Source organism: Diutina rugosa (assembly GCF_008704595.1).
Source record: "Diutina rugosa strain CBS 613 chromosome Unknown scaffold38_size132560, whole genome shotgun sequence".
Taxonomy (NCBI): domain Eukaryota; kingdom Fungi; phylum Ascomycota; class Pichiomycetes; order Serinales; family Debaryomycetaceae; genus Diutina; species Diutina rugosa.
The window spans coordinates 25,529-50,920 of NW_022995203.1; the positions used below are offsets into that span (position 1 = coordinate 25,529).

Here is a 25,392-nt window from a genome sequence, read left to right on the forward strand (position 1 = left end):
CAAACTAGTTGATGGTGCCCACCACCTAAACTTCGCACTCGACGCAGTGCCGGCGGCGCTTCCCCACGCCTGTGACTTTTGCTACCCCCACTATAAAACGCGTCGCCGCCCCACGATGAAGTAGTTGCCACACACCACTATGGTTATCGCTAAGAATACCGTGCTGTACGAACAAGGCCCCGACCCGGCGCTGTTGATTGCCGCCGAGCGGGCCCAGCAGAAGATCGACCCCGTCAAGATGAACTACTTTCTCGAGGGCTCCCAGGAGCGCTCGGAAGAGGTGGCGCGGTTGACGGAGCAGATGGAGCGGGACCCCATCCTCGCCGCCACCCCGGCCTACTACGACTTGCTGAAGGAACAAGAACGTGAGTTGACGGCGAAGAAGATCGCCAGAGTCGCCCAGTACCTCGAAACCAACTCGTTCCAGGAATTCCAGAACCGGTTGTCCCTCATTGGTGTTTTCGACCCTCAGGTCGGTACCAGAGTGGGGGTCAACTTGGGGTTGTTCATCTCGTGTATCCGGGGTAACGGGACCTTCGACCAGTTGGAATACTGGGCGTTGCACAAGGAGGCGTGCTACCTTAAGAACATCTACGGGTGTTTCGGGATGACGGAATTGGCCCACGGGTCCAACGTCATGGCGTTGGAAACCACCGCCACTTTCGACAAGGACACCGACGAGTTTGTCATCAACACCCCGCACATTGGTGCCACCAAGTGGTGGATCGGTGGGGCTGCCCACTCCGCCACCCACTGTACCGTGTACGCGCGGTTGATCGTCGACGACGAGGACTACGGCGTCAAGACGTTCGTCGTCCCCTTGAGAGACTCGCAACACAACTTGAACCCTGGTGTTACCGTCGGTGACATTGGCCGCAAGATGGGGCGTGACGGGATCGACAACGGGTGGATCCAGTTCTCCCACGTGCGTATCCCCCGTTACTTCATGTTGCAGAAGTTTGCCCGGGTGCTGAGACTGGGTGAAGTCACCTTGCCTCCCCTTGAACAGCTCGCCTACTCGGCCCTTTTGGGCGGTAGAGTGATGATGTGCTTGGACTCGTACCGGATGATGGCGCGGATGACCACCATCGCCCTCAGATACGCCATTGGCCGTCGTCAATTCCACAAGAACGGGAATTTCGACGACGACGAGGGCGCCAAGGAAGTCCAGATCATCGACTACGCCTTGCACCAAAAGCGTCTTTTCCCCTACTTGGCCGCCGCCTACGTCGCCTCGGCGGGTGCCCTCAAGGTGGAAAAGACCATCTTCGACACCATGTCGCTTTTGGACGACGCCGTCGACCAGGCCGACGACGAAAAGTTGATGGAAGGTATCGAAGCCATGAAGTCGCTTTTCATCGACTCCGGTGCGTTGAAGCTGAACTTGACCTGGTTGGCTGCCGCCTGTATCGACGAGTGCCGTCAATCGTGTGGTGGTCACGGGTACTCCGCCTACAACGGGTTCGGTAAGGCTTACAACGACTGGGTGGTCCAATGTACCTGGGAAGGTGACAACAACATCTTGGGTGTGTTTGTGGGTAAGCCCATCGTCAAGCACACCATCGGCCACTTTGAGGACGAAAAGGTCGTCAAGGGTTCGCTGGCGTTCTTGAACGACACCAAGCAGTTCGTCGAAGACAAGGCCGAAGAATACATCCTTAAGTCGCTCGACGACGTCCAGGACTTGTCCAAGGTGGCGAGAGCGCTCGAGATCGCCATCATGCGCTCGTCGTACGCCTGCTACCAGCAATGGAAGGTCAACGGCGAGGACTTCGACGCCTTGGGGCCCGACCTTGTCCAAATCACCCGGTTGAAGGCTCACCACTACTTGCTCGAAGAGTACGTCCGCCGGGTGGCCGAGTTCGAACACAAGGACTTGGTCCCCTACTTGGACTTGCTCGGTAAGTACTACGCCGCCGGCATGATCTTGCAACACTCGCTGACCTACTTGTTGTCGAACAACATCCTCTCGGCGAAGTTGTTCACCCAGGTCAACGTCGAGCTCTTGCCCAAGTTGTCGAAGGAAATCAGACCCAACGTCGTGGGTTACACCGACTCCTTCCAATTGACCGACATGATGATCAACTCGGCCATTGGTAGATACGACGGTAACATCTACGAAAACTACTTGGGTGTGGTCAAGGCGCAAAACAACCCCGCCAACGACAAGAACAAGGACACCAAGATCCTCGTCGACATGTTGAACCGCGGCTCGCTCGAGGCCCGCGACCGTTACGAAAAGTCGTTCGACGCCGCCGAGATCTTGTCGGCCGACGACGCCCCCACTTTTGACTAGTTTTTATGTTTAGATAATGAGCCACGTTTGTTCGAAACCAGAAAATGTACACGAAAGTAACTAACCATTGTGATTGTACTGCGCAACATTCTATTGTGATCTAGTCGCATCTAGGTTCGCTAAGAAGTAAGCGACGTATCCGAATGATTCCAATTACGTAGACTGGTTAAGCAGTGTGAAATTTGTATTAAAGAATTATCTTATTAGCTTTCTCAGGCCTTTTGCCTAAGCGTCTGTCTGGCCCTGATGTGTCAATAGATCCACTTATGAGCTATCGCTATTGCGAACTCATATGATAATTGTACCAATAAATTCGCAATTATGAAGTAATTCAACGTTACTCAATAATACCAAAGTAACGCTAGTTTCGTTCCAGCAACAGGAGTTTGCTAGACGTTAGCCGTTGACGTCATCATCGGTATAGTATCAGGGCACTATTGTTTTAAATGTCATAAAATGAATGCCATGGACTAACGATTTGAACAATGACCAGAAACCACTCACCACTGATTATTAAGCGCCACATCTCTTTGACAACACGTTAGCTTCTTGGATTACTCGATGGAGGGGGCCACGTGTACTCGTACCTGACGAGGCTTGATATCGTCCTTTTCGTATTGCGGCGTGGTCGGGGCGCCACCCAACGGGGGTAACCCGATGAGTTCTCGCTGCTCATTAGTCAAAGGAATGGTGTTTACCAGGTTCCAGCCATGGTAGAGCCGGAGACCCCTCCGCACCACGTTAAGCGCCAACAAGCAGTATATGGCGATAATCACATCATTCAGGTAATCAGGTAATGGCAACGTCTCTCGCAGGACACAATTTTGAACGAATAAAAGCACTGCTGCTGCCACCACGCTCCAGGCGATCAGGCGCCCTTCGTAATCGGGGGGCACTTTCAGCAACGCCTGCTTCACGTTGGGGTCCATCCACTGGCCCGGAAGCAGACGTGACGGGGCCTTCTCACCGGAAACTGCCCGCTTAGCATCATTGACCACCGTTAAACGGGTGGGGTGGGGCGGAACCGTGGGCATCTTGACGTCGGTCCATCGCGGGGGCTGGTAGTATACGGGCTCGGGTGCCTGCGGCTGTTTGGCTCTGTGCAGTTCATGACGCGCTTTGAAGATAAGCTGTTGTAGCTTTTCTTCGTTGGCGGCGATGGTGGTGGGTTGTTGGTTGGCCATTTGGCGGGTGATGTGAACGAGGACTTAGTGCGATGATATGGCCAAGTCGCACATAAACATTGATCGATTGGGGTCGAAACAAGCAAAAATTCCCTAATAAATTATAATTCTAGGGTATATAGGTGAAAATATTACACATTCTGGGCTCAAAAAGTGTGTAGAGTGATGTTCGGCGTTGCTAGTACCACCTGGATGGTACCATAAAGCGGGTTAATTTTTTGTCGTATAAGCCTTTATGGCCAAGTGGTAAGGCACCTCACTAGTAATGAGGAGATCGTCAGTTCGAATCTGGCTGAAGGCATACTTTTTTAATTTCCTAATTCACTACCTGAACCTAACCAACATTACCTTTTTGTTTCCCAGTCCTAACTACTTTTTCGTGGTTCATATATTTGTTAGCTTCATTGGTCTCGTTTGTAGTCTACGCCGCACTAGGGCGAGTGCGAAATTTTCAGGTTCGCGAAACGGATACCGGAGAGAGCGATGTCATTGCAACACTTGGCCAACTACTGTTGCCATATCAAGAACTGCCACAACGTCAACATTGCCACGACGTCGGTCCCCTACACCCGCCAGTTGATCGAGTGCTCATTGCAGTTGTACAAGGAAGGGTTCCTCTCGCTGGTCCACCGGGGGCTGACAGCCGGGCCCGACACCACCCCCGTCGACGTTACTCCCGACAATATCGCCACCCGGCGGTTGTGGTTGGGCCTCAAATACCGGGATAACCAGCCGGTGATCCGCGACATCTCGTTGGTGCTGACTCCGGGGCGCCGGGTCAACTTGACCACGGAGGAAGTGAAGGCGCTTTCGTCAGGGTTCCCCGTGCGGTTCATCAAGCCGTTGCAGCCGGCGGAGTGCTTGTTCATCAAGACGCCCCAGAACCAGATCATGGAGGTCCAGGAGGCGGCGAAGCGCAACATCAAGGGGATGGCGTTGTTCAGAGTCAAGTGAAGGGGAGAAGCTGGCGCCTGGCGTATTTCATTGTATATAGTAATGCATTAATGAACTGGAAGAGGAGGGTTATGCTAGAGGGTTGGATGCAATTTTGGCGAGGTCGTGGTGGCGGTTTAGAGGTCCCACCACCCGGACCACGGTGACGTTTTCGTCGTTGATGTGGCGTTCTACCCACGACACTTGCGGGAGCCGGTCGGCGACGTATTTAATGGCGCCCTTGATGTCGTCGGTGGCTAGCGGGACCAGGATCAGCTGGCGACAAGTAGTGACGAGCCGCTCGAGCTCGTAGGTGGTGATTTTGCCGTCCAGCTGGCAAAAGAGGATATCGTAGACTTTGGCGGCGTATACCGGGGTCATCGCCTCTTCAGGCGTTGGCGAAGGGGTCGCTTGTTCGAGTTTCCGCTTGGTTTCCTTGAGTTTTATCCGCTCAAGCAACAGGAGCCCCAGCTTGGCGGTGGCGTCGCTTTCGCTGCGTTGTTTAAAAGTAAACTTATCCGGACGGTTGCTGAGTGTCAGAAGCAGGTAGTGCTTACCCACTTTCGTCGGCAGCGACGTCGGGGTCTTCGAGCGGCGGACAAACTGGGCGAGCCCCACGTCGTCCGGCGTAGAGCCAAGCAACGGGGTTGTGCTTTTAACCACCTCTCCACGGTCAGGCGCTGAAGCCATATCGATACATAGTTCGCCGTCACTGCGTTCAGTTATGGTATAAACGGGAGAATGGTGGCACACTCGAGCGACATCGGCACGCGTGAGCTTATAGCTGAGGAGGCGCGAGCTGCTGGCGAGGATCGCCGTCAAGTTGGGAGGGGCGGTGTGGGTGGCGTAGTGGAGACGGATGGCGTTGTCGATAGCCGAGACGACCTCTCCGAGAGTGGGCGAGGGAACCGCCATACGCGTCTGAATACTGGGTGATGGGTATACGCGTAGTGCGCGCGCGATCGATGGCCTCTGGCCGGGGGCACGCGAAATCACCACCATGGGCAATAATGAAATTAAAGCGAAAAAAAGAAAACGATACGAGTGTTAACTTGATGACAGATTGTGGGTGGTTTTAGAAGTAGTGATACTGCGTACGTTGTGAACGTGGTTACCGTAGTAGAGAGCATCTGGTTCCGATTTCAATAGGTCTCATCACCATAACACTGGCTACAAACCCATCGTCTTGACTACCGCGAGATACTGAGAAACCCTAAGAAACCCTTAGAAACCCTGAGAAGTAAGGAGTCACAGGGAGTGATACCGAGTATAGAAAAATCGACCTATAGTAATACAAACATGCAAATCTTTGAACATAAATCTGGCTGCCGCCTTTTACGTTGGCTACTAGGGGAGACTACTGGCCGTGAGCGTTCGTGTGCGCGTTGTAATTTATGGAGTAGAGAGAGAGAGTGTGTGTGTGTGGTGAAGCCAATAGCAGGAGACCTAAGTGATACAGAGGAGATGGAGGGGGAGGTCCAGAAGAGAGGGGGAAGCTAGATCAAGACAAGTTGAAGGCGACCAGGCTGACATAGTGGGATGGACTACTTGGCTGCCAAGGCCAAGGAACTGTGCTAGACTCACAGGGGGGTTAGCGCTGCTACCAGAACCAATTAATGGCTGATAAGGTAGGTGATGGAGGAGAGTATAGCAATGAAGGGGACGATACCGAAAGATGTGGGGATGATACAGAAAGATCGCGGGGAAGTGACACTACATTGAGAGATTTAGACGGACGGGCTGAGAATTGAGCACATCCTTAGCGACACTGGCCACAACCCGATGGCCGCCAAGTACTAGTACAAAGGTTCTAGTTACAACGGTGCCACCACCGAGCACTGGCGGTAGCATTCTGACTTGGCTTTCAGGCGTGACCGAGAATGTGTGGTCGGGTAAATTTTTTGTGTGCTCGAGTAAATTCCTCGAGTGTTAGGATAAATGTTTTGTGTGCTCGAGTAAATTCTTTGAGTGTCAGGGTAAATTATTGAAGGCCCTATAGTAATACAAACTTGCTAAATTGAGATTGTAGAATTGTAGGGGAAGCAGTAGTTGGCAGACGATGTAGAGTGTAAGAATGTGGTTAAGCAATAAACCTGAGTGATAGAGGGGCGGTGGACAGGTCTTGGAAGGTGTGAGCGGGGACTGGCCTTCAGGGGAGTCGGCTATTATGAGGTGGCGGGTGGAGTGTCACGCTTGCGATCTCGAGGGCTAAATGTTGATGAAATAAAACAAACAAACGCCACCCCTTTGACTTTGGCTCTCCCCATTTCAACTACTGGAATTTAAGCTCATCAAACCTTCCGAAACGTTAGATGTTGTGCTTAATTCATGATGTACCGTACCCAGGGAGGCTTTCTCAGGGAAAATAGCCGTACCATCTTCTAGACAGAGGACGTCTCCTCCTGATGTGTCGGTTTTCCAGCCTATGCCTTGAGACCTTACACCAGCGAAATAGAAGTCTTGCCCTCTTTGGCGGAGGTGTTAGTGACGGCAAACTCCACCAACAATGGCGTCATCACAAGGATAGATGAAGCTACACTCTTACATCATTCCAATCATGGGGTGATAGCCGCCCAGCTATACATGCAAATGATACTTCGACATCATCTAAGAAGAATATGCTCTATGAATATCATTTTTCACACGCAGTTCTGGTCGAATAATTGACCGAGTTTTGCTCACCATAAAAAATCATAAAGGTCTGTCAATAATTTGTGAATGCTGTCACCATGTAGCTCACTGTTTGCTTAAATGATCTCTTTAGTTGGAAACATGGTACTGTCAGACTGAATATTGTTGATCAACCAAGTGATAATTTTGATTCGGCCTCACTGTGGTGACTCGATACATCCTGGTAAGGTGCACACGTAACTTTCTGCGCGAGCGCCTGAAAGTATTTGACACTCTTACGACTAACAGTGATAAACAAAACAACAGTCGTACCATGATAGAAAGCATAATTAAAAGAGTTTTGTGCTTTAAGTTTAGGTTCAATTTGATTTTGTACCTTATACCCAATTGTGCGCCGATGCGCGGTCATGCATATCATGCATCAGTGTATGCATTGATCGTTATGCACATTCGAATGTGAGCTTCACCCAGGTAAGCACTAGTAAAGAGTTGATCAGGTATCGAAGGAAATCATACAATTCATTAAGCTTCAAATTTTGAACTCTCTATCCGCTTTATTTTCATAGAGACACAGATCAAACGCACAGCATCTCTTGCGAGGGGTGTTTTATCATGCCAGCATTCAAAATGGGCATGTACCGAAATTATACTCCTATATATTGTTATACTCACGATACTATGTTACTTACTCCGACGACAATCCCACTGTTGCCGATAACCTAATTAAATTGCGCGCTTTGTTAAATCTCTGTGTTTACTGTCTGGTCCTGCCAGATCCAGTTATTGAACCCCAAGTTAAAGGGTGTTCGTACCTCCAGAAGTAGAAGGTAATCTCCGACCAGAAGACAACCAGCGACCGGGTGGGAACTCTCGGAGAACTTCAGGGGACGCTTTGATTGAGACAATACCATCACCTAAGTTGTGGCCAAATACGGTTCGGGGACGAGACGCCGTTCTTGCAGCAACAATCTCATTGATAGCAGCTTGTAGCGATATCTCGTCCTCGCTAGAGTCCAGCCCTGACTCGTAGCAAGGCGACACGTCCTCCTCATTACTTTCATAGAAGCTCCCCTCGCCTGCGTCTATGGCCAACATCTTCTGAATTCTTTTGCCACCTTTCGTCAAAATTCTTGTTTGGTGCTGGCGATGGCTCATGTCATCAGACACCACATCCTCAATCAATTCTTGGTTGAGCTTCCGCTTGGACCACTTGTTTTGCCGCGAGTCATTTTCATCAAGAATAACGTCTTCATCGTCGGCAAAAGTGGCTTCGTAATCAGGTTCGTCAAACTCCGGGTTACGACTCGTGTCGGCTTCACCCAGGACCATGTGCATGCGGCCGAAAGACAGAACGCGCTTGGGCGCTTTGCTTTCCTTACTCAAGCTTTGAAGTTTGTGGGACCACTCCTTGTACAAGCGCGATCTTTGGGCGGTAGTACAGTTGAGGCGAGGAGTAAACTTATATTGCTTCACTATCGGCGTTAACTCATATCCATCTTGACTCGGCGAAAGTACAAATGGTATCAAAGTCAGCAGAGCCTCATAGTTCCCAACATACACATTTCTGGCGTCGTAGTCTTCTAGCACCCATGGCATCAGCTCCTTCAGGAGTTGCTTGTGATAACCCCGCCGGGCCTGAGGTCGGTAGTAGTTTTTAAGCGAGCGGCGTCCACCGCCATCAGGAGCGACTTTGCAATCCATCTTCTTCGATTGGTCTTCAAATACCTTATTAGCAGGGATCTGAGACATTTCATCCATTTGTTTGCGGCTCAAATGGTTCTGGATACCATAAGTATCTTTCTGATGGAGTCGGACGGGTTTGGTAAAGTCTTCCACGATGTTCACTGGCCCTCGGCGAAACTTCATTAAGAAGTGGCTGGAGCGGTCCAATTTGGCTTGCGAGCAGAACTTGAGCGGGAATTCTTTCCATCGGTCTCCACATTCGGTACTTGAATTGGTTGACTGGGACATTGGGAAAGATTAGCGTGTTAAACACTGCGATAAGAATGACTATCGCAGAGAAAAATAGTCGGTGAGGGGAAGGCAGAAGACACGATACAGGAAAAGTGTGGCTAATAGAGAAGTTGGTTTGACAAGCCTTCGTAGATGAAAGAACATTTCCTATCAAAATGTAGCTATTACATCTCTGCATTATTAGCTTAGTCAATTGATTGATTGACAGGCTAATATCAAACAAAGGCAATCAAAGGAGGAATATAAGTAGGCGTGCACGGTTTTGCTACCTCAAAGTGCCTTCCACATTATCATCACCAAGCCATGGTTAGGCCACAATTATTTCGTGGAGTATAGAAAAAGATTGTGCGTTATCTTTCTTCTAACCAAATCTTTCGGTTGGAGGGCATGGTAGACTTGGTTATGGTAACTCTGACTATATATCTCGCATCTTGAAGGCCAAAAGCGGACCCCGATACAATTGAAGTCATAGTAGAGGAACTTCCACTGACTTGTCAAATTTAAAAGGCGTCTTGTGTAACCTACTTGAAAATAAGGAGAATAATGTTGTAATATGATTCTGGTAGGCGCTATACCGAATCATTAAGGCAACAATAAGTTCTACAATGATAATACAGCTAATACATAAGTGATCAATAATGAACATACATCACGAGTTGTTGATAGGCGGCTCATAGACGGCTGCAAGTGCTTCCAGCGCTATAGATCTCGTAATATTTGATTCTCGGATCAAGTCCTCGACTAGTTTTTGAAATGCCTCATCCAATTTCTCGTAGATTTCATCAAACCTCAAGTCCAACATGTCAAGGTCGTCTTCGAGCTTTTCAGCGTTTTGTCGACTAAGTGTTGGGCACTTGTGCAAGAACTCTTTTACCCTGCAGGTGTGATTGGCCTTCACAGCGTGTCGTTCCTTCAAGAGCTTTGCGGTGTGCAGTACGTAGTTGTCACTGGTCAAGTCATTCCAGGGTTCTGGGTACTTCCGCTTGAGTATCTCCAAATCCTGATCAAGCTTTTCATTCACCTGGGTGATTTCCCGAAACAATACCTTTATGTCTGTTGGGCAAACGTTTTGTAACGGCTCGGCTAACTCGTCCTGGTTGTTGATATCTCCCCAAGGAAAGGGGAAGTACCATGTGATAATCTCTTGTAATGCTTCCATGGACTCCTCAAACAACTTCTGGACACCCAAAATGAAATTACTTAAAGCAATGCGGTCGGTTTGTAATGAAAGTTTGTTCAACACTAACTGAAATTGTGGCAATGTGGTAACCGAATAGTGAGAAGTCACCTCAATGGGATCCTTACCATCCAGATGTTCGTCCAGAAACTCGTAATCATGGTAATCACCCAAATCAAAGTGGGACTCCATTATGATCACGGGCGGCGTATGGGTTCAAGTAACGTTTGCGTCCAGCGCTACACTTATGGCCCAGCCCTTGTACCTTACTATTCGAAGAAACGGGTCGAAATCGACTGTTGACTTTGTGTCTGTTGAGTTAGCTAGCGTAGTGAAATCCGGCAGTATTTGTATCTGCGAAGTTGCAGAGTGGATCGATAAGGCGATGCGATCTATGGTGTAGGGTATTGGCTCATAACTGGCGAGGCCTGGGACGAGTGAGGCAGGAATAAAAGAATTGGATGACACACAAGAAGCAACTATGTTCGAGCAAGCCGGTATCATTTTTTACAAAGGAATTGAATAAAAACAAGCAGTTTAATTGGTTGTCTGAGAGTTATCGGCGTTGTATCCAGGGTGAAGTGATCGCGCCTTCATGGAGTAGCGATTTTGCAGCGCCGCACCTCAATCTCATAAAGTAAATGATACTAATCGTTTTCAGATTTTACACAAATAGATTCGTCAGATGAAAAGTAAGCTTCGTCAAAACTCACTTCAAACCATCGAGAATGCCCATCCATTAAAATCGTGTGGTGTTTACATTTGCTGATGGTTTGTTAATTTGTGGAAGTTTTCACGTGACCCGCGCCGCGGAGATCTTACGCCGCCCACCACCCCGGAACAGGACCAATGCTGAAGCCATTCTTCACCGGGCACGACGAGCTCATCCACGACGTCAAGTATGACTTCTACGGCAAGCAGCTTGCCACGGCGCTGAGCGACCAGCACATCAAGGTGTTCGACTTCGACCGCTCGAGCCAGCTGTGGATCCTCAACGACCTGTGGAAGGCGCACGACGCCCCCGTCGTCAAGGTGCTGTGGGCCCACCCGGAGTTTGTCCTGCTGAACTTGATTGCCAGCGGCTCCTACGACCGCACGGTCAAGATCTGGCAGGAGCAGTGTGACGAGCTCCACGGGCTGGGCCGCCGGTGGTTGCGCCTCGCAACTCTCGCCATTGAGAGCCACGGCCCCATCTACGACGTGGTGTTTGCCCCCGCCCACCTCGGTCTTAAGCTTGGGTGTGTTGGTTCCGACGGTATCTTTCGGATCTACGAACTGATGGACCCGCTGGACTTAGCGGCGTGGGCCCTCACTACGGAGATCCCTGTGCTCCGGCAAAACCTCCCGGCCAAGACGCTCCAGCTGACGTTTTCCATCGAATGGTGTCCGGCTAAGTTTACCCCGACGGAGAAGTTCATCGTGGTGGCGTTGGACCAGGCATTTATCTTTGGCGGGCCCATGGGTGACGACAACGACGACAGCGGTGCCATGGCCGGCGCCGACGCGGTGCCGGCGGGGGAGTCGCTGGCCACCACCCGCTACCGCCGCATTGGCGAGCTCCCCGAACACAACGGGCTCATCCGGCTGGTACTGTGGGCGCCGCTGATGGGACGGCTGTACCACCTCATCGCGCTGGCGTGTAAGGACGGATTTGTGCGGATATTCAAGGCCGAAGACCTTCCGCAAGGGGACATCAAGGTGGAGCTTTTGGCAAAGTTGGGCGACCACAAGAGCGAGGTGTGGCGGGTCCACTGGAACAATACCGGCACCATTTTGCTGAGCGCGGGTGACGATGGCAAAGTGCGGTTGTGGAAGTGCAACTACTTGAGCGAGTGGAAGTGTATGCTGGTGATCAATCTGAGCAACCGTCTGGAGAACCGTATAGTCGAGGCGTCGGATGAACGGATGGCGTGATGAGTATAATTTACACTAATCGGTACTGATGCTTGCTCCATCACCCAGCTCTTTAAGCCTCCTAGCTCTCATTTGTAATCTGTCGTCACAGTTCAAGTTGGGAAACTTGTGGGGATGACGATGTTATCCAATAGGCTTTGTCAGATTCCAATTCGCTGACAAGTGCATTTAGCACCTGATGCTTTGTTGATGGGGTTATCGGAACCATCGAATCAATTTGAAGCAAGGTGGTGCCGTTCCAAGTGAAAGGACCTGTCAATAGCGAAACTTCCTCAAACAGTTTCTTAAACAGCAAACACCAGCCGAGAAATCTGGCCAAGATTGCGGGAATCGGCTGCTCGTCAATGGGAGGCGACAACGGTAATCGAGACAACAACAGTTTTGTACTGCGGTACTAGAAACAATATGATTAATTATCAATTCACTATTTTAATGAAATATACGCTGCACAAAGGACGAATTGAATAGACGCTATCAACCCGTGCAACGCAACTTGCACCTAATTGAAACCACTATAGCAGAATTGAAGAGGTAAATGAGTTGGAATGAATATTAAACCCTATTGGTTTCATCCTATACTCATTTCATCTATATGCCAGTCACTTCAACAAATGACCGTCCAAGCCAAGAATCAAATTCTAATCGCAACAACTTCACTCCGTAAATTCTTGTACGCATAATTTCGCTTCCTTCGTTTGTTTCCGCTCGATAGGTTCGAGACCTACGAGCAGCACGGGCATCAGCGGCCACTGCAAGCGGACTAGCGGCATCAGAAATAGCGGTATCAAATACAGCGGACAGTGGTTGATGGCTAGTGTGAGACCCTCCCCATATCCGGATCTATGATGCAGGTGGTGCGGCACGCTCACCCAATTTGGCAATCGAAGCTAGCACACCATCAGCTGAGGGCTATTTGTTAGGTGCAAGGGCATTTCAAACTTATAATTCGATACAGATCGCCTAAGAAATAACTTCAATTCTATGAAAACTACAATAAAAATGGTTCGCCCAAATGGGTATGTATTGATATGACTATTGGGATGCCAGTTTCAATTGGCGGAACTCGTCGACAAGGTTGGACAACAGCAGCAAGACGTCGGACATCGGCGTCGCCAGCGCCGAGAAGTCGATATAGCCTGACTTGCCCTGGGCTTCTAGTAACAGCTGGCGCAATTGAAGCGTGGCAACACAGTTTTCCACTCGAAGGACCAAGTGATTGAACAATTCCACCAATTCTGCCTCTTTGAACGAGTCCAGCATTTGATGCTGGATCAATTGCAGTGAGTTTTTGAATTGCTCCAGCACCGACTTGCCACCGTCAGCACAAGCACAGACGTTTTCAAGACGCAACAGCAACGTCCGCAACGAGTAGATGGACTCCACGGGGATGGCGCCGACGGCTCTCAGTCCCATTGGTGCCCCATCTTGGGATAACCGCTTTTGGAAAATGTCGAAGCGCAACTTCAAGTTGTTAGCGTAGGCCAAGTTGATGTTTTCCGGGGTTTCCAAACCCTTGAGCTTACGCTCACCAAGCCCATAGTACTTGATGCCAATCAGGTCCAACTGGGCGAGTTCGTGGTCGATGGTGTCTGCGAGATGGGGGTCACCAAATGCCTGGTCCACCGCGGTCTTTCCCTCCTGAATTTCCAGATGTAAGCGTGTGAGGGTGTCCATTTCTTCGACGAAATCTTCCAGCACCGAGATCTGACCCCCATCGGCGATGGCGGAAATTCTCAGGGCCCGGTTCACCATGGGGCCAAAGTAATCCATTCTTCCAGTGATAACGTCTGGCTCACACACGGGCGACCCCCAGTGGATCCCCATACGCACAGAAAGCCCACGGAACAACACATTGCCTTCGGAGTCGGTCACTTCGCAGCACTGGTCGGTGTCCAAGATTTCCAGGGGCCAATCAGCCAGCAAAAGCGCTTGCTGGACGTTGAAACACCACAAGAGGGCCGACAGCGGCGTGGGGAACGACACCATAAACGCGTCACCTTCGGTTTTCACCTCGTAGCCACCGACAATGCGGAGCTGGCGTCGCATGATGGTGTTGTGGGTCTTAATTGCCAGTCGCATGGGCGCCGGGTAAGTGTCCCAGAGCCATGTCAGCAGCTTAATATCGGTAAATACCAATGCCAATTCACCCACGGGAGGGTCGATTTCGTCGTCAAGGCGGCGAAGAGTGGAGTCACCAGTGATGCGGTCCTTACGACGACGAACAAGCTCGTTCTCCACCGGCAGGCGGGTATAATGGGACCGCAGCTTCAGCTTGGCGTCGCCTAACTGGACGACGGTCACCAGCACTTTGTCGACGGCCCCATAGGCGATGGCGTAGTCCCGCAAACGTTGAGCAGCAAGCATCGGGTCAGACTTTTCCTGGCGGATGATATCGACGGCAAGCTCATACGGCACATGGTCCCAGAGGCCCTTAGTACCCAAGACGATGGTGTCGTCTCCCAGCAGCAACGTGAGTTCGGTGATGGAGGGGCCCGCGTGGGTGTGAGGCACGTAGTTCAAAAAGCCCACCCCTCGCAGCACCGAGAGCTGGCCGTTCAAAAGCCCTGAGCCCAGCACGTAACCACCGGAAGCCCGAATGCGTTCGAACTCGTCGCGGGTGGTGGGGTCGTGCTTGGTGGTGAGGAATACGTGGTCGCCGTTTGCCCTCAGCAAGAGGGCTTCGTAGTCACCGACGTTGGCCAGATAGAGCTGTTTCCCCACCAAGTAGATCACCGTCAACGACACACCGGCACCGGAGTCTTCATCGACGCTGAGGTCAGCGAGCTCTGGCGACCCTGGTTGTCCCGCACGCTTAGCGGCGAGGGTACCGTTGATCTCCTTGTTCATCGCCAAAAATGCCCGCCGCAACGCGTCCACCGGCAGCTCATGGCCCGCGAGCCGCTCGAGCTCGGCGGTGAATGCGGGCACGAACATCGTCTTCACCAAGTAAAGAATGCGGTGGCCCTTGTGGACGGCGCCAAATTTGCCGTCAAGCAGACAGAAAAGCACTTCCAGATCGTTACCTCTGAACTTTTGAACGAACAAGTCACCCATCAGCACGTGGTCGCGAGTACCCATGAAGTCAGACACCCCGTACCCGATCAGCGCCACCTCCAGCGACTGCAGTCTTACGCGGGTTTCCACCAGTTGGTCAGGCACTTGCGACGTGGTGATGGTAACGTCGACAAGCCCGAGCACCCGTAATTTAGGCAACGCCAAGAGCGAGTCCAAGTACTCGCCGGTGTCGGGGTTCTTCACATACGTCTGCTTGATCTCGAACCGTTTGTTGCCCAGGAAGTTCAACGAGCGCAAGTTGGGGTTGAACTGCCAGTTCCAGTCGTAGGGCCAATTGGCAATGTTGTACTTCAACTGGTTCAGCCCCACGTCCAAATGCTGGAGTTGTTTGAGGGTGGCAATCTCCGCCGGCAACGCTACGAGCTTGTTATTGTTCAAGTGAAGCAAGCGGAGCGAAGACAACAGCTCCAAGTCGTCGGCAGGCAACGTAGTGAGCTGGTTGCCCAGCACCAAAAGCTCGTGCAAGTGGCTGAGCCGAGTGAGGGCACCTTCGGGGATCTCCGAAAGCTCGTTGTACAGCAAGTTCAAGTACTTGAGGTGGACCAAGAACAGCACCAGCTCCCAGCACTCGTCCCCTAACCGGTTATCAACCATAGTGAGCAGCAGAAGCGAGTCCGCCAACAGCTGAGGCGACGCCAGCAGCGCCAGCAGCCCGTCCCAGCCGGCGCTTACTCGTTTCGCTACCGCCAAAGGTGGTTTGGGGAACCCTGCGAGGATGTTCAGAGCGCAATTGAGTACTTGTAACAGTCCCAAGTGCCAGAGCGTTTCTGGTAACAGTTGGAGGTTATTAGCGTGGACATCGAGCACCTGCAACTGCTGTAAGTCGCCGATCAGAGCCGGCAAGCTGCGCAAGTTATTTGAGTGCACCGACAACAGCGTGAGACGATGGAGGTGGCCGATTTCGTCCGGGAGCGTCACCAAGTGATTTTTATCCAACACCACTTTCTCCACGTGAGGGATACGACTAACAAACTCGGGCGGAACCATGGTGAGCTTAGCCTTTGATAAGTCCAAGATGGTGAGGTATGATAACGTGTGGACAAATTGTAATGTAGTGATCGGGTTTCTGTCGAAATGAAGAAGGCGGAGCTGTTCCATCTGGTCCAGGAACGAGTTGATGGCGTTTTTGGAGGCGTAGGCCACTTCTAAGGCGGGGAGTTTACCCAATACATCGACGTTGGTGATGGAATTGTAGCGGATATCGAGCCGTTTAAGCAGAATCAACCCTTCCATCGCTGGTGGCAACGCCCCTTGGAGCTTATTGGTACATAAGTTGAACTTCTGGAGACGAGCAAGCCCCGCAATCAGGGTGGGGATCACCCCCAAGTCGTTATAAGAAAGGTCCAAGTCCACCAACAGCCCGAGAGTATTGACCACTTCGGGGTATTCACAGAAATAGTTCAGCGACAAATTGAGTTGGACAAGCCGTTGAAGCTCACCAAACGATGGCGGTAACAGCACCAACTGGTTCAGGTTAACTTTCAAATGGGTTAAAAGCTTAAGACGGCCAAACTCTCGCGGCAACTCGTCGAGGAAATTCAGCTCCAAGTCCAAGCGAGTCAAGTGGTGTGCCTCCAATAAGTTATGTGGGAACCGCAGGAGGCCGTTGCGGGCACTGTTGATGGCCGTCAAGTTGTTGCACAGTTGGATAAAGTCCAAGGGGATGTGGATGCCAGGGTTATTCAGCACGTTAAGCTTTTCGATTTCGTAAGTGTGCTGGTGGAAGATGATGGGGATATTCTTGAGCGAGAGACCCAGTAAGTTAACGTCGACGTAGTCCTTAGATAACACCACCTCCTCGTCGTGGGTAAGGTTACGTAAAGCGATTGATTCCACCACAAACTTGACCAAGAACAGAAGGTCTTCCCGACCCAATATCTTTAAGTTTTCCGCATCGGTATACCCTGAAAGCATAAGCAAACCACGTTGCACTTTTAGCGGTTTCTCAAATGGGTCCATCACTTTGAAATGGTTGCCCACGTGCGCCGATACCTGGAAGTTAGCCACCAGTTCCAAGAAGAATTTGCGTCGGATAATTGCCAAAAGCTCGGTGGTGGTCGTCTCAAGGGGACACAAGATTGTTGTGAATGTATTATCCTCGCGGAACACGCGAATGATGTTGTTAGGCCCACCTTCCACCACCAGCGCCAGGCGGATGCCCCAGATGGGGGGATATTTCTTCTGCTGCGAGAACAGCGGCGCCGGCGCCAGTTCGGTGACGGGTTCAGGGGCCACCTCGCCGTCGTCAGGACACGGTTCGGGGGTGGCTTTGACGTCCCACAGCTCCGGCGCCGTCCACGCCGCTTCCAGCCCTTGTCGCCGCAGCGCCGCGCCCTTAGCATCCGAGGCCAGCGCCGTCAGCGTGCGCTTAGTGGTTTCCGGGGGCGCCAGCAGCACCAGCCCCGGCGCCGGAGGGGTAATCTGTGGTAATGACGCCACCAGCCCCCGGGGACCGCTGCCGCCCAAGGCGGAGCCGGCGCTGCCGCCCCTACTTCCACCAGAACCAACACTTCCGCGAGAATGGGCCGCCAGCCCCACCAGTTTCCGTGGCGCTTGCGGCATCGCGGCGGCGGCGTCGTCGACGATCCCCAGCATCTCATCTAGATTTAAGTCGAAGCGGGCGAGTGCCAGCAGCGCCAGCGCCGTCAGTGCCGCCAGCGCCGCCGGCGCCATCGGCGCCAGTTTCAGCTCCAGCCCCAGGTGGAACATCAGCAGCATCAGCGGGATGCGCAACTTGGCGTGGGAGAGCCCCGTCAGCTGTTGCAGCAGCGCCGCCAGTTGCGCCAGGTGCGCCAGCGCCACCAGCGCCGTCAGACTCAGGCGGGGCTTACCGCTACCACTGGCGCCGCCACCGGCGCCGCCGACGTCGTCGCCGGAGTCGCTCAGGTCCTTGCGCAGCAGGTAGATCCATTTGCCCAACAACAGAGTCAGTTTCTTCTTAAACCGCGGCTTGATCGGCCTCAGCAACGGCGGCACGTTCTGCTGGCCTTGAGGCCGTTTATTGGCGTGAAAACCTTTGTAATTGTCCTTGACCCCCGGCAGATTGGAGTCGGGCGCCGATATCAGCAGGCGGGGGCTGTAGTTGTCGAGCACGGGCGCTAGCGGGGCGCCGTGGCCGTCGACGAGGGGCGGCGCGGGCGCGTCGGGGTACTGGGCGTTGAAACCCGGGGGAAAGCCGTTGGCGGTAGGCAGCACCTGGGACGGGTCGTCGTGGTGCCCGGGCGCCGGCGCCCGGGCGTCGCCCTGGCCGTGCACGAGGCGGAGGTTCAGCCGGGATTTGTCCCGTCGTAAGAAAGACATGGCCGGTGAAAATTCGCGCTGGTGCGGTTTAATGGTGGTGGCGCCCTGAGGTTTCAGAAAAAATTGATTAATTGTTAAGTGTAAATTAGTGATGAAACTGGTGGTATGTTTTACGAGTTGTTTTAAGTTTGATTATTAAACAATTTAGTTTTGAATTTTAGATAAATTGGCTCTGAACGAATGGGTCTTTTTTTTACCACCAGTGCGGTGAGTCGCAATTGCGTCTGAGAGTGGGGTAAGTGTCGTAAATGGTGATCCGATAGTTCCGTTGTCGGGAGTGTCGGAAAGTCTAGGGATACTATATTCGGAACCTAGTGCGAACCACAACCACGAGGTAGCCACTCAGAGAACTGACAAAGGCAAATATCCGAATACTGACCATGTAAACAGTTCATTTTCTGATTAGGTGATAGCTTCAAGCTTACCAAACGGCTTCAGATAGTAGAGTCTAATGTTTCTCGGGCTAGTGTGTGCCTATTATTCCGTTCGGTTGGCGCACGCCCTGGGGGTGCCCCCCATTTTGGCCCCTCCTATATATATCTCACTACTAACCGCCGCTAGTTCCAGGTTGACGTCGCCCACCCGCCTCACCCGAACGCACGCTAGCGTTCGCTAATCCCGATTGCTCCCCGCCTCAGTCCTCAAACATCGCAGCACGCCTTCCATCGCCACCAGTGGCGTTTGGTAAATTTCAATTAGATAACCCATTTCGGTTGGGTCGAGGTCACCTGACCCCAAACCTTGATTTTGTTTAGACTAAGTAACCGAGACCCTTCCGGTAGCCACACGCCTTACCCTTTAGCAGTGAGCGAGTCAACAAGGCACTAGTACTGTATTTTAACTGATACCATTCGCCGAGTGGTCTTCGTCTCACGGTGTCCCCCTCTTTACTTCGGCTAGCCCACACCTCTAAGCCTCAGGCTGACTGCGTACAATCAGTGTATTTTGAGGCGGGGCCAGACGACGACAATGGCATCACCTCGCCACGTCATTGCCTCGATGCCAAGGCAGCGATCGACCCGATAGCCGTGTCGATTAGACCGTCATCGTTGCCATCTACTCATCAACTGAAACAAAACACTCGCCGAAACAAACACTAGCCGCCTTCGTTTATCTCTGCCTATTTAGCTCCTACCTTCCCTAGACGAGGGCGCGCCCGGTTAGCAGTGTTTTTCTCGAAGCTAGCCATGGTCCGACGCCGCGCGGTGCCCACGAAATATAAAGCTTCACGCGCCCCCCACCCCAGGGCCGATGGACCAGGAGTACATGATGGCGGAGAGCTCGCGGACAATCAACCACAAGCTCAACGAGTTGCTCTCAAAGAACAACATCGCCAAGCTGAAGCTCGACGCGCCCACGGCACTCGCCTACGCCCTGGTGTTGCGGACAAATATCCTCGGTAAGGACAAACAGGAAAAAGTCAACCTGATCGTGGTGTTGGCGAAGCTCTTGGACTGTGTCGCGGGGCTGGACGCCGCCGCCAACGAGTTCTCGCTGATCTTGGACCACACGCTTTTTGGCACCCTCTTTTCCATCGTCCTGGCCAACATGCTGACCGAGACCTACAAGGCCATCCTCAAGATCCTGGTGATCTTCATCCTGGCTCAGATCTTCCGCACCAAGGACGACCTGTTCGACAAGTACTTGCCGTTCTACGAGCTGTTGATCGAGTACCTCGACGTCATCGACATCATCACCCAGAAGTTGTACCTCCAGGACAACAAGATCACATTCAACCTGATCAAGTTGGTCACCGACATCATCAACCGCGCCTTGGACTTCGACTACCTGGGGGTGATCACGTTGGCGGGGCGGTTGAAGCACGTCACGTTCTTCCTGACGGTGGGCAACCTCATCGAGACCGAGGACAAAGCCATTCTCGACGCCATTGAAAACCTCAAGATCTCTTACTACAACTTGAACGAAAAGCTCTCGACGACGCGCTTCGACATGCTGATTAAGAGCCACCAGGTGATGATGACGAACTTGTTCGTCTACCTCGAGGTGCTGCTTAACGAATACGGCACCCCGGCCACCCCCGAGGAGTACGTCAAGGCCGGCTTCACTAACGACCCCCGCCAATTCATCATCGACAATTTTACCATTTTGCTCGCGATGGACTTGAAGATCTTCCTTAAGGACCCCAACTTCACGTTTAAAAAGAAGTTCCACGAAGAATTGATGATGCTGGACCACAACCGCACCTTCCCGTTGCTGCTTTTCATCGACAAGGTCACCGATATGTGGCTCGAGCTTTTCCATAAGAAGCAAGAACACCCCTTCATCTACGCCCTGATTTTGCTGTGGGAGTTGATGATCTACTACACAATGAACAACTGTCTCAACTTGTGGCAGGAGACCCGCGCCCAGTTGGAAAACATGATGGACGTCGACAAGATCCTTCAGTTGCTCAAGTCGAACGTCGACAGCATCGAGTTGGGGTTGCTGCGCCACGACAAGACGATCGAGGAGTGCTTGGACATCACCCACTCCAACACCGGCGAAGACTTGCGCCACATCCAAGTGATCAAGATTAATGACGCCCACAAGGCGCGGTGGAGAGCGCGGTTGATGGAGTTCAACCGCGACTTGGGCCAGGAAGTGTTGGACTTTGTCCTGGAACAGCGTGCCATCCAGTTGCTTAAGGGGCTGTGGGTGTTTACTGAAAGCTACGGGGAACAGATGCTCAAAAACTCCAAGGACTTGCGGACAAAGTACACGGGGATGAAGTACTACTACTTGGCGCTCCTGCCCAACCGACAGATGATCTACTACAAGGCGTACGCGGAAAAGCCCGTGGCCAATCCGCTGTACGAAGAGATCGAAAACCTGTTCATCCGCATCACCGACATCGTCGAGTTCAAGCTGCAGAAAGTCGGCGAGGCCCTTGGCGAAGCCGACCGCAATAAGTCGCTGATGCTCATCTCGGTAAAGGGGACGATCTCCTACGAGAAGATCACGCTTCTCGGCACCGCCGGCAAGCGCTTGTTCAGCTTCTACACCGACACCGAGGTCAACAAGTACGTGTGGCTCGACGGGTTGCTTCTCTTGCGAGATCTGGGCAAGGGGGGCACGGTGCTGCTGCTGCTTTCGAAAGAGACGCGGGCCCAGGTGGAGAACTTGTGTGAGATCCGCCGTGTCACCCAGTTGTTGGCGTTGGAGATCAAGGAGATCGCCGAGCTCAACTTGGACGAGGACGACGATCTCGAGGACGATGAGTATTTGGACATGAACGAGTTGGTCGACGTCACTGCCCCGGAGGCGTTCCACTACCGCTGACGCTTGGATCCATAATGAGTATATGAGCCTAGTGAACCGTGTAGCCCAGATGCCGTAGAGGAGACTTTAAGCTTCATGTTGATTGTGCTTATGTAATCATCTCACGACCAACGTGGAGCAGCTGAGACATAAGAGTCACCCGACATGCAGCGATCTTCAGTTAGGGCTTAGCTGTGGCTCGCTACTACCTGCGTTGATGGCCGTCTCGGTCCGAATCTCGCTAAAAGAAGATGGTATGATGCAATGGCGCAGGTGACGTCATTGACATGTATCTGCAAATGTCATAGCCGCGAGAACATCTTAGTCGTGCCATAATGGCATTGATCATGATAAAACTTCCACAAAGCTACCATAGATTCAACACTGAAAAGCTAATTCAAGCACCATCTATCTCATATCAAGTGTTATAATCACCGGATGTCCAATTAATATCGTTAGCACTAAAATGGTTTTGTTCTCTTCCGTCCCAATTATACTATTGCGCTTTCTGCACCGAAACTTTAATGGTTATATAGGGCACGTCACGCCGTTCTCGGTACCTACAGCAGGTGTGCTTCGCAGCACTAAACTTCCCCACAGTTCAGCCCCGTATCGTATACATTGCCGTAGCATTTTGCGCTTTTCCGCGTGGCTATGCATCGACTTCACCTGCCTACGTGCTGACAGACATAGCCGCCTGTTTACAGCCGACCGCCGATCACGCCCATGCCTAAGTTTTCTCGTATTCAGATAAATATATAACCACGGCGGCATCCCCTCCAATATCTCTCTCTTTTTCAATTAGCTGCTCCAGCAAACCACCACTAAAAACAACAACGACTACCACTACTACAACGCAATTGCAATGATATTTCGCCGTGTCTGGAAATTATTCTTGTCCCCTGAAAAATACGAAAAGAAGATGGCCCGTGAAGAAGAGATCCGAGCCGTCGAGCGGTCAAAGCGAGGGCCCGCTCAAGCCCTGGCGATGGCGCAAAATTTGATGTTCAACGCTCATTAGCATAGTTATTAACATGAATATATGATTCACGAAAGACGATATGTTTGTAGAATACCCTTCGCTAGGAGAATCGCTCTAGCCTTTAGGATTGGCACAATCTGTATATTTCATTAATCAATGCGTATTTCAAAGTGACATATGACGATATCAAACATTGTTGAGTTTTAATAGTAGCTACAGGAGTAGTTGCGAGAAGAGCTTTATGTTGGAGAACTAAATTGCTCACAATCTGGTCATCAAGTTGACTTGAATATAGGGTTCACGGAATTGAGATCAGCAAATAGGTAGCTCACACGAATCGAACGACTCACTAATCGTATTTTACGTCATCGCTGTAATTGCTTTATGAACTTCTTGTATCGATGCAGCTCACGCAACTTTGCCTTGAAATTGGTCGTATCCATGACTTGTTTTATTGGTGCGGATCGTTAGTCGTATAAACTCAAGTCGAGGGGCACCAGCGACCCCCGGCCACTGGGGTACAACTTCTGTCGCCCCTCAAACCGGCGCGGCTGCGGCAACAGCAGGGCGTTGACCCACTTGAACCGCAGGTCGTCGATCTCGATCCGTTTACCAGCAGTAGACCCGCCGATGGTGTACGCCAGCGCGTCGGTGTTGCGGAGCGACAGCCCCACCGCCTGTTGGTGCTCGTTGACCGTCGGCGGTGGCGGCGGCGCAGTCTTCTTGCGGCCGACATCGAGCATCAGCGGAAGCTTTATCGACAGCGACGGGGTTGTCGGGGTTGCTGACGGAGGTGCTGAAGAAGGAGCCGACGGCGGTGCCAGGGGGGGTGCTGGAGGTGGCGTGGGCATCAGCGGCGGCGGTGGCGGTGCCTGCAGGGTCACCAACGGTTTAACGGGAGGCATGCGTGGCGCTGAGGGCGCCGATGACGGATTCAGTACCGGAATTTGCGGCGGCGCCAGCGGGGGTGCCAGAGGAGGTGCCAGAGGTGCCAGAGGAGGCGCTGGTGGGGGTACCACCCGCGTGGGTGGTGGTTGCGATGATTTCAACATCAGCGGCAGTATCATCGATGGCGCAGGCGGCGCCGACGGAGGCGCCGACGGCGGTGCCGGCGGTTTGCCCATACCTGGTAATGGTATCGGCGACGGCGCTGATGGCGCTGACGGCGGCGCCGGTGGTTTACCCATACCTGGTAACGGTATCGACGGCACCGGTGGCGCCAGTGACGTCGTCGGTTTCAGCGGCGGCCGGCTACTGCTAGAGCCACTAACGGCACCACCGTCACTGGCATCTTTAGTGGAGTATTTGCCCAGGCCATCCACCACGTAGGTGTCATTACGCTTGGAGTTGATTTCCGCCAAAAATGGGAGTGCGCCGCCAGGAGCAGGCGCTCCACCAGCTTTAGCCGCCGGTTTGGACTTATTCGATGATCCGAATAAGTTTGCCGGTGGTGGAGGTGGACCTCCTGGGGCGGCGCTGGGAGCACTAGGTGGTAACGGAGGCGGTGCTGGAGGCGCCAGGGGCGCCTTTGAAGTAGCGCTGGGAGCGCTGGCGGCAGCAGGAGTCAACATCGACTTAACTGGCGCCGGCGCTGGAGGAGGGGGCGGTCCCGGAGGCGGTGGCGGCGCCGATGACAGCGACGGTACCGGGAATTTAGCCGCTGGTCGTGACAGTGGCTTGGCCATACCGTCCAGGCGCTTAGCGTTGATTTCCGCTAAAAACGGCAACCCTGACGGCGGCGGCGGCGGAGCTGATGGGGACGAGGTCGACGCCAGAGGTGGCGCTGGGGGTGCTGGTGGAGCTGATGGCGCTGAAGGTGCCGGTGGTGGCGCTCCTGGTACTGGCGGTGCCATACTCGGCAACGGGGGCGGCGTCGGCGCCATCGACGGTGCCGGCGGCGGTGTCGGCAGCGGCGTCCTGTGGGAGTCGCCACTGGCTACCCGAAGATGAGACAGCTTTTTAGGTCTTGAAGGCGGCATTTTTGGAGCCTTTTTGGCAGCAGCAGCGGCCATGGGCGACTTTGGTGGCGCCGGCACTGAGGGGGGTGGGGTGGGCACAGCGCTCGGCGGTGCCGGTGGCGTAGGGATGGCGCTAGGCGGCGCTGGTGGTGGAGTAGGAACAGCGCTAGGGGGTGCCAGGCCCGGAATTGGCGGCGCTGAGCTCGGGATCGGCGGTGCCAGCGTCGGTAGCGGTGGTGGCGGTGGTGCCGCTGCCAGCGACGGCGACGGCGACGGCGCCAGTGGCGTGGGTGCTACCCGAGATGGGGTTGGGCGCCCAGGCATAGGAATTGAGGGCGCTGGGGGCGGCGCTGGCGCCAGCGACCCTGGGCGCAGCACATGCTTCAACTTAGGGACCCCGCCGGCGAAGATGTCGCCCAATTGCGGTGCTCCCAGCGGCGGCACTGGCGGCGCTGACAGTGCTCCCGGGACAGCGGGGGCACCCCCGATCGGGGCGCTGGGCGCGCCGCCGCCCACGGAGGTTTTGCCCTCGATCATTGGCTTCAGCTTATCGACGGTGACCGCCTTTTTCAACCGGGTGCCCTTGCGGATATCGCCCAAGAGAGCGTCGCGCCCGACCATTGGTGGCTTGGGCATGTTGGCGGCGTTGGTTCCGCCGCCGAGCGCTGGCGGGGGCGGTGGCGGTGGGGGAGGCGGGGGGATCGCCATGG

General features: G+C 53.0%; 10 protein-coding genes across 10 annotated transcripts; 4 read left to right on the forward strand and 6 right to left on the reverse strand. All coding sequences in view use genetic code 12, as the record gives it.

Moving 5' to 3' along the window:
* Positions 1-139: 139 nt before the first annotated feature.
* Positions 140-2,296, forward strand: POX1-3 (acyl-CoA oxidase; the record flags this gene model as incomplete). The annotated part of the gene is made up of 1 exon (XM_034158029.1): positions 140-2,296. One exon carries the CDS (start codon positions 140-142, stop codon positions 2,294-2,296), a length of 2,157 nt encoding a protein of 718 aa, XP_034010083.1.
* Positions 2,297-2,850: 554 nt separating this feature from the next.
* DIURU_005087 (uncharacterized protein) lies at positions 2,851-3,480 on the reverse strand (the record flags this gene model as incomplete). The annotated part of the gene is made up of 1 exon (XM_034158030.1): positions 2,851-3,480. The coding sequence occupies one exon, from the start codon at positions 3,478-3,480 to the stop codon at positions 2,851-2,853; it is 630 nt and encodes a 209-aa protein (XP_034010084.1).
* Positions 3,481-3,963: 483 nt separating this feature from the next.
* On the forward strand, positions 3,964-4,434 carry DIURU_005088 (mitochondrial 37S ribosomal protein MRPS8; the record flags this gene model as incomplete). The annotated part of the gene is made up of 1 exon (XM_034158031.1): positions 3,964-4,434. The coding sequence occupies one exon, from the start codon at positions 3,964-3,966 to the stop codon at positions 4,432-4,434; it is 471 nt and encodes a 156-aa protein (XP_034010085.1).
* Positions 4,435-4,503: 69 nt separating this feature from the next.
* On the reverse strand, positions 4,504-5,328 carry DIURU_005089 (uncharacterized protein; the record flags this gene model as incomplete). The annotated part of the gene is made up of 1 exon (XM_034158032.1): positions 4,504-5,328. The coding sequence occupies one exon, from the start codon at positions 5,326-5,328 to the stop codon at positions 4,504-4,506; it is 825 nt and encodes a 274-aa protein (XP_034010086.1).
* Positions 5,329-7,839: 2,511 nt separating this feature from the next.
* DIURU_005090 (uncharacterized protein) lies at positions 7,840-9,015 on the reverse strand (the record flags this gene model as incomplete). The annotated part of the gene is made up of 1 exon (XM_034158034.1): positions 7,840-9,015. The coding sequence occupies one exon, from the start codon at positions 9,013-9,015 to the stop codon at positions 7,840-7,842; it is 1,176 nt and encodes a 391-aa protein (XP_034010087.1).
* A 652-nt stretch (positions 9,016-9,667) lies between these two features.
* Positions 9,668-10,387, reverse strand: DIURU_005091 (uncharacterized protein; the record flags this gene model as incomplete). The annotated part of the gene is made up of 1 exon (XM_034158035.1): positions 9,668-10,387. One exon carries the CDS (start codon positions 10,385-10,387, stop codon positions 9,668-9,670), a length of 720 nt encoding a protein of 239 aa, XP_034010088.1.
* Positions 10,388-11,044: 657 nt separating this feature from the next.
* Positions 11,045-12,109, forward strand: SEH1 (Seh1p; the record flags this gene model as incomplete). Its single annotated transcript, XM_034158036.1, has 1 exon — positions 11,045-12,109. The coding sequence occupies one exon, from the start codon at positions 11,045-11,047 to the stop codon at positions 12,107-12,109; it is 1,065 nt and encodes a 354-aa protein (XP_034010089.1).
* Positions 12,110-13,141: 1,032 nt separating this feature from the next.
* Positions 13,142-18,484, reverse strand: CYR1 (adenylate cyclase; the record flags this gene model as incomplete). Its single annotated transcript, XM_034158037.1, has 1 exon — positions 13,142-18,484. The coding sequence occupies one exon, from the start codon at positions 18,482-18,484 to the stop codon at positions 13,142-13,144; it is 5,343 nt and encodes a 1,780-aa protein (XP_034010090.1).
* A 1,251-nt stretch (positions 18,485-19,735) lies between these two features.
* On the forward strand, positions 19,736-21,763 carry LMO1 (Lmo1p; the record flags this gene model as incomplete). Its single annotated transcript, XM_034158038.1, has 1 exon — positions 19,736-21,763. One exon carries the CDS (start codon positions 19,736-19,738, stop codon positions 21,761-21,763), a length of 2,028 nt encoding a protein of 675 aa, XP_034010091.1.
* Positions 21,764-23,191: 1,428 nt separating this feature from the next.
* VRP1 (Vrp1p) lies at positions 23,192-25,390 on the reverse strand (the record flags this gene model as incomplete). The annotated part of the gene is made up of 1 exon (XM_034158039.1): positions 23,192-25,390. One exon carries the CDS (start codon positions 25,388-25,390, stop codon positions 23,192-23,194), a length of 2,199 nt encoding a protein of 732 aa, XP_034010092.1.
* Between the last annotated feature and the right edge of the window lie 2 nt (positions 25,391-25,392).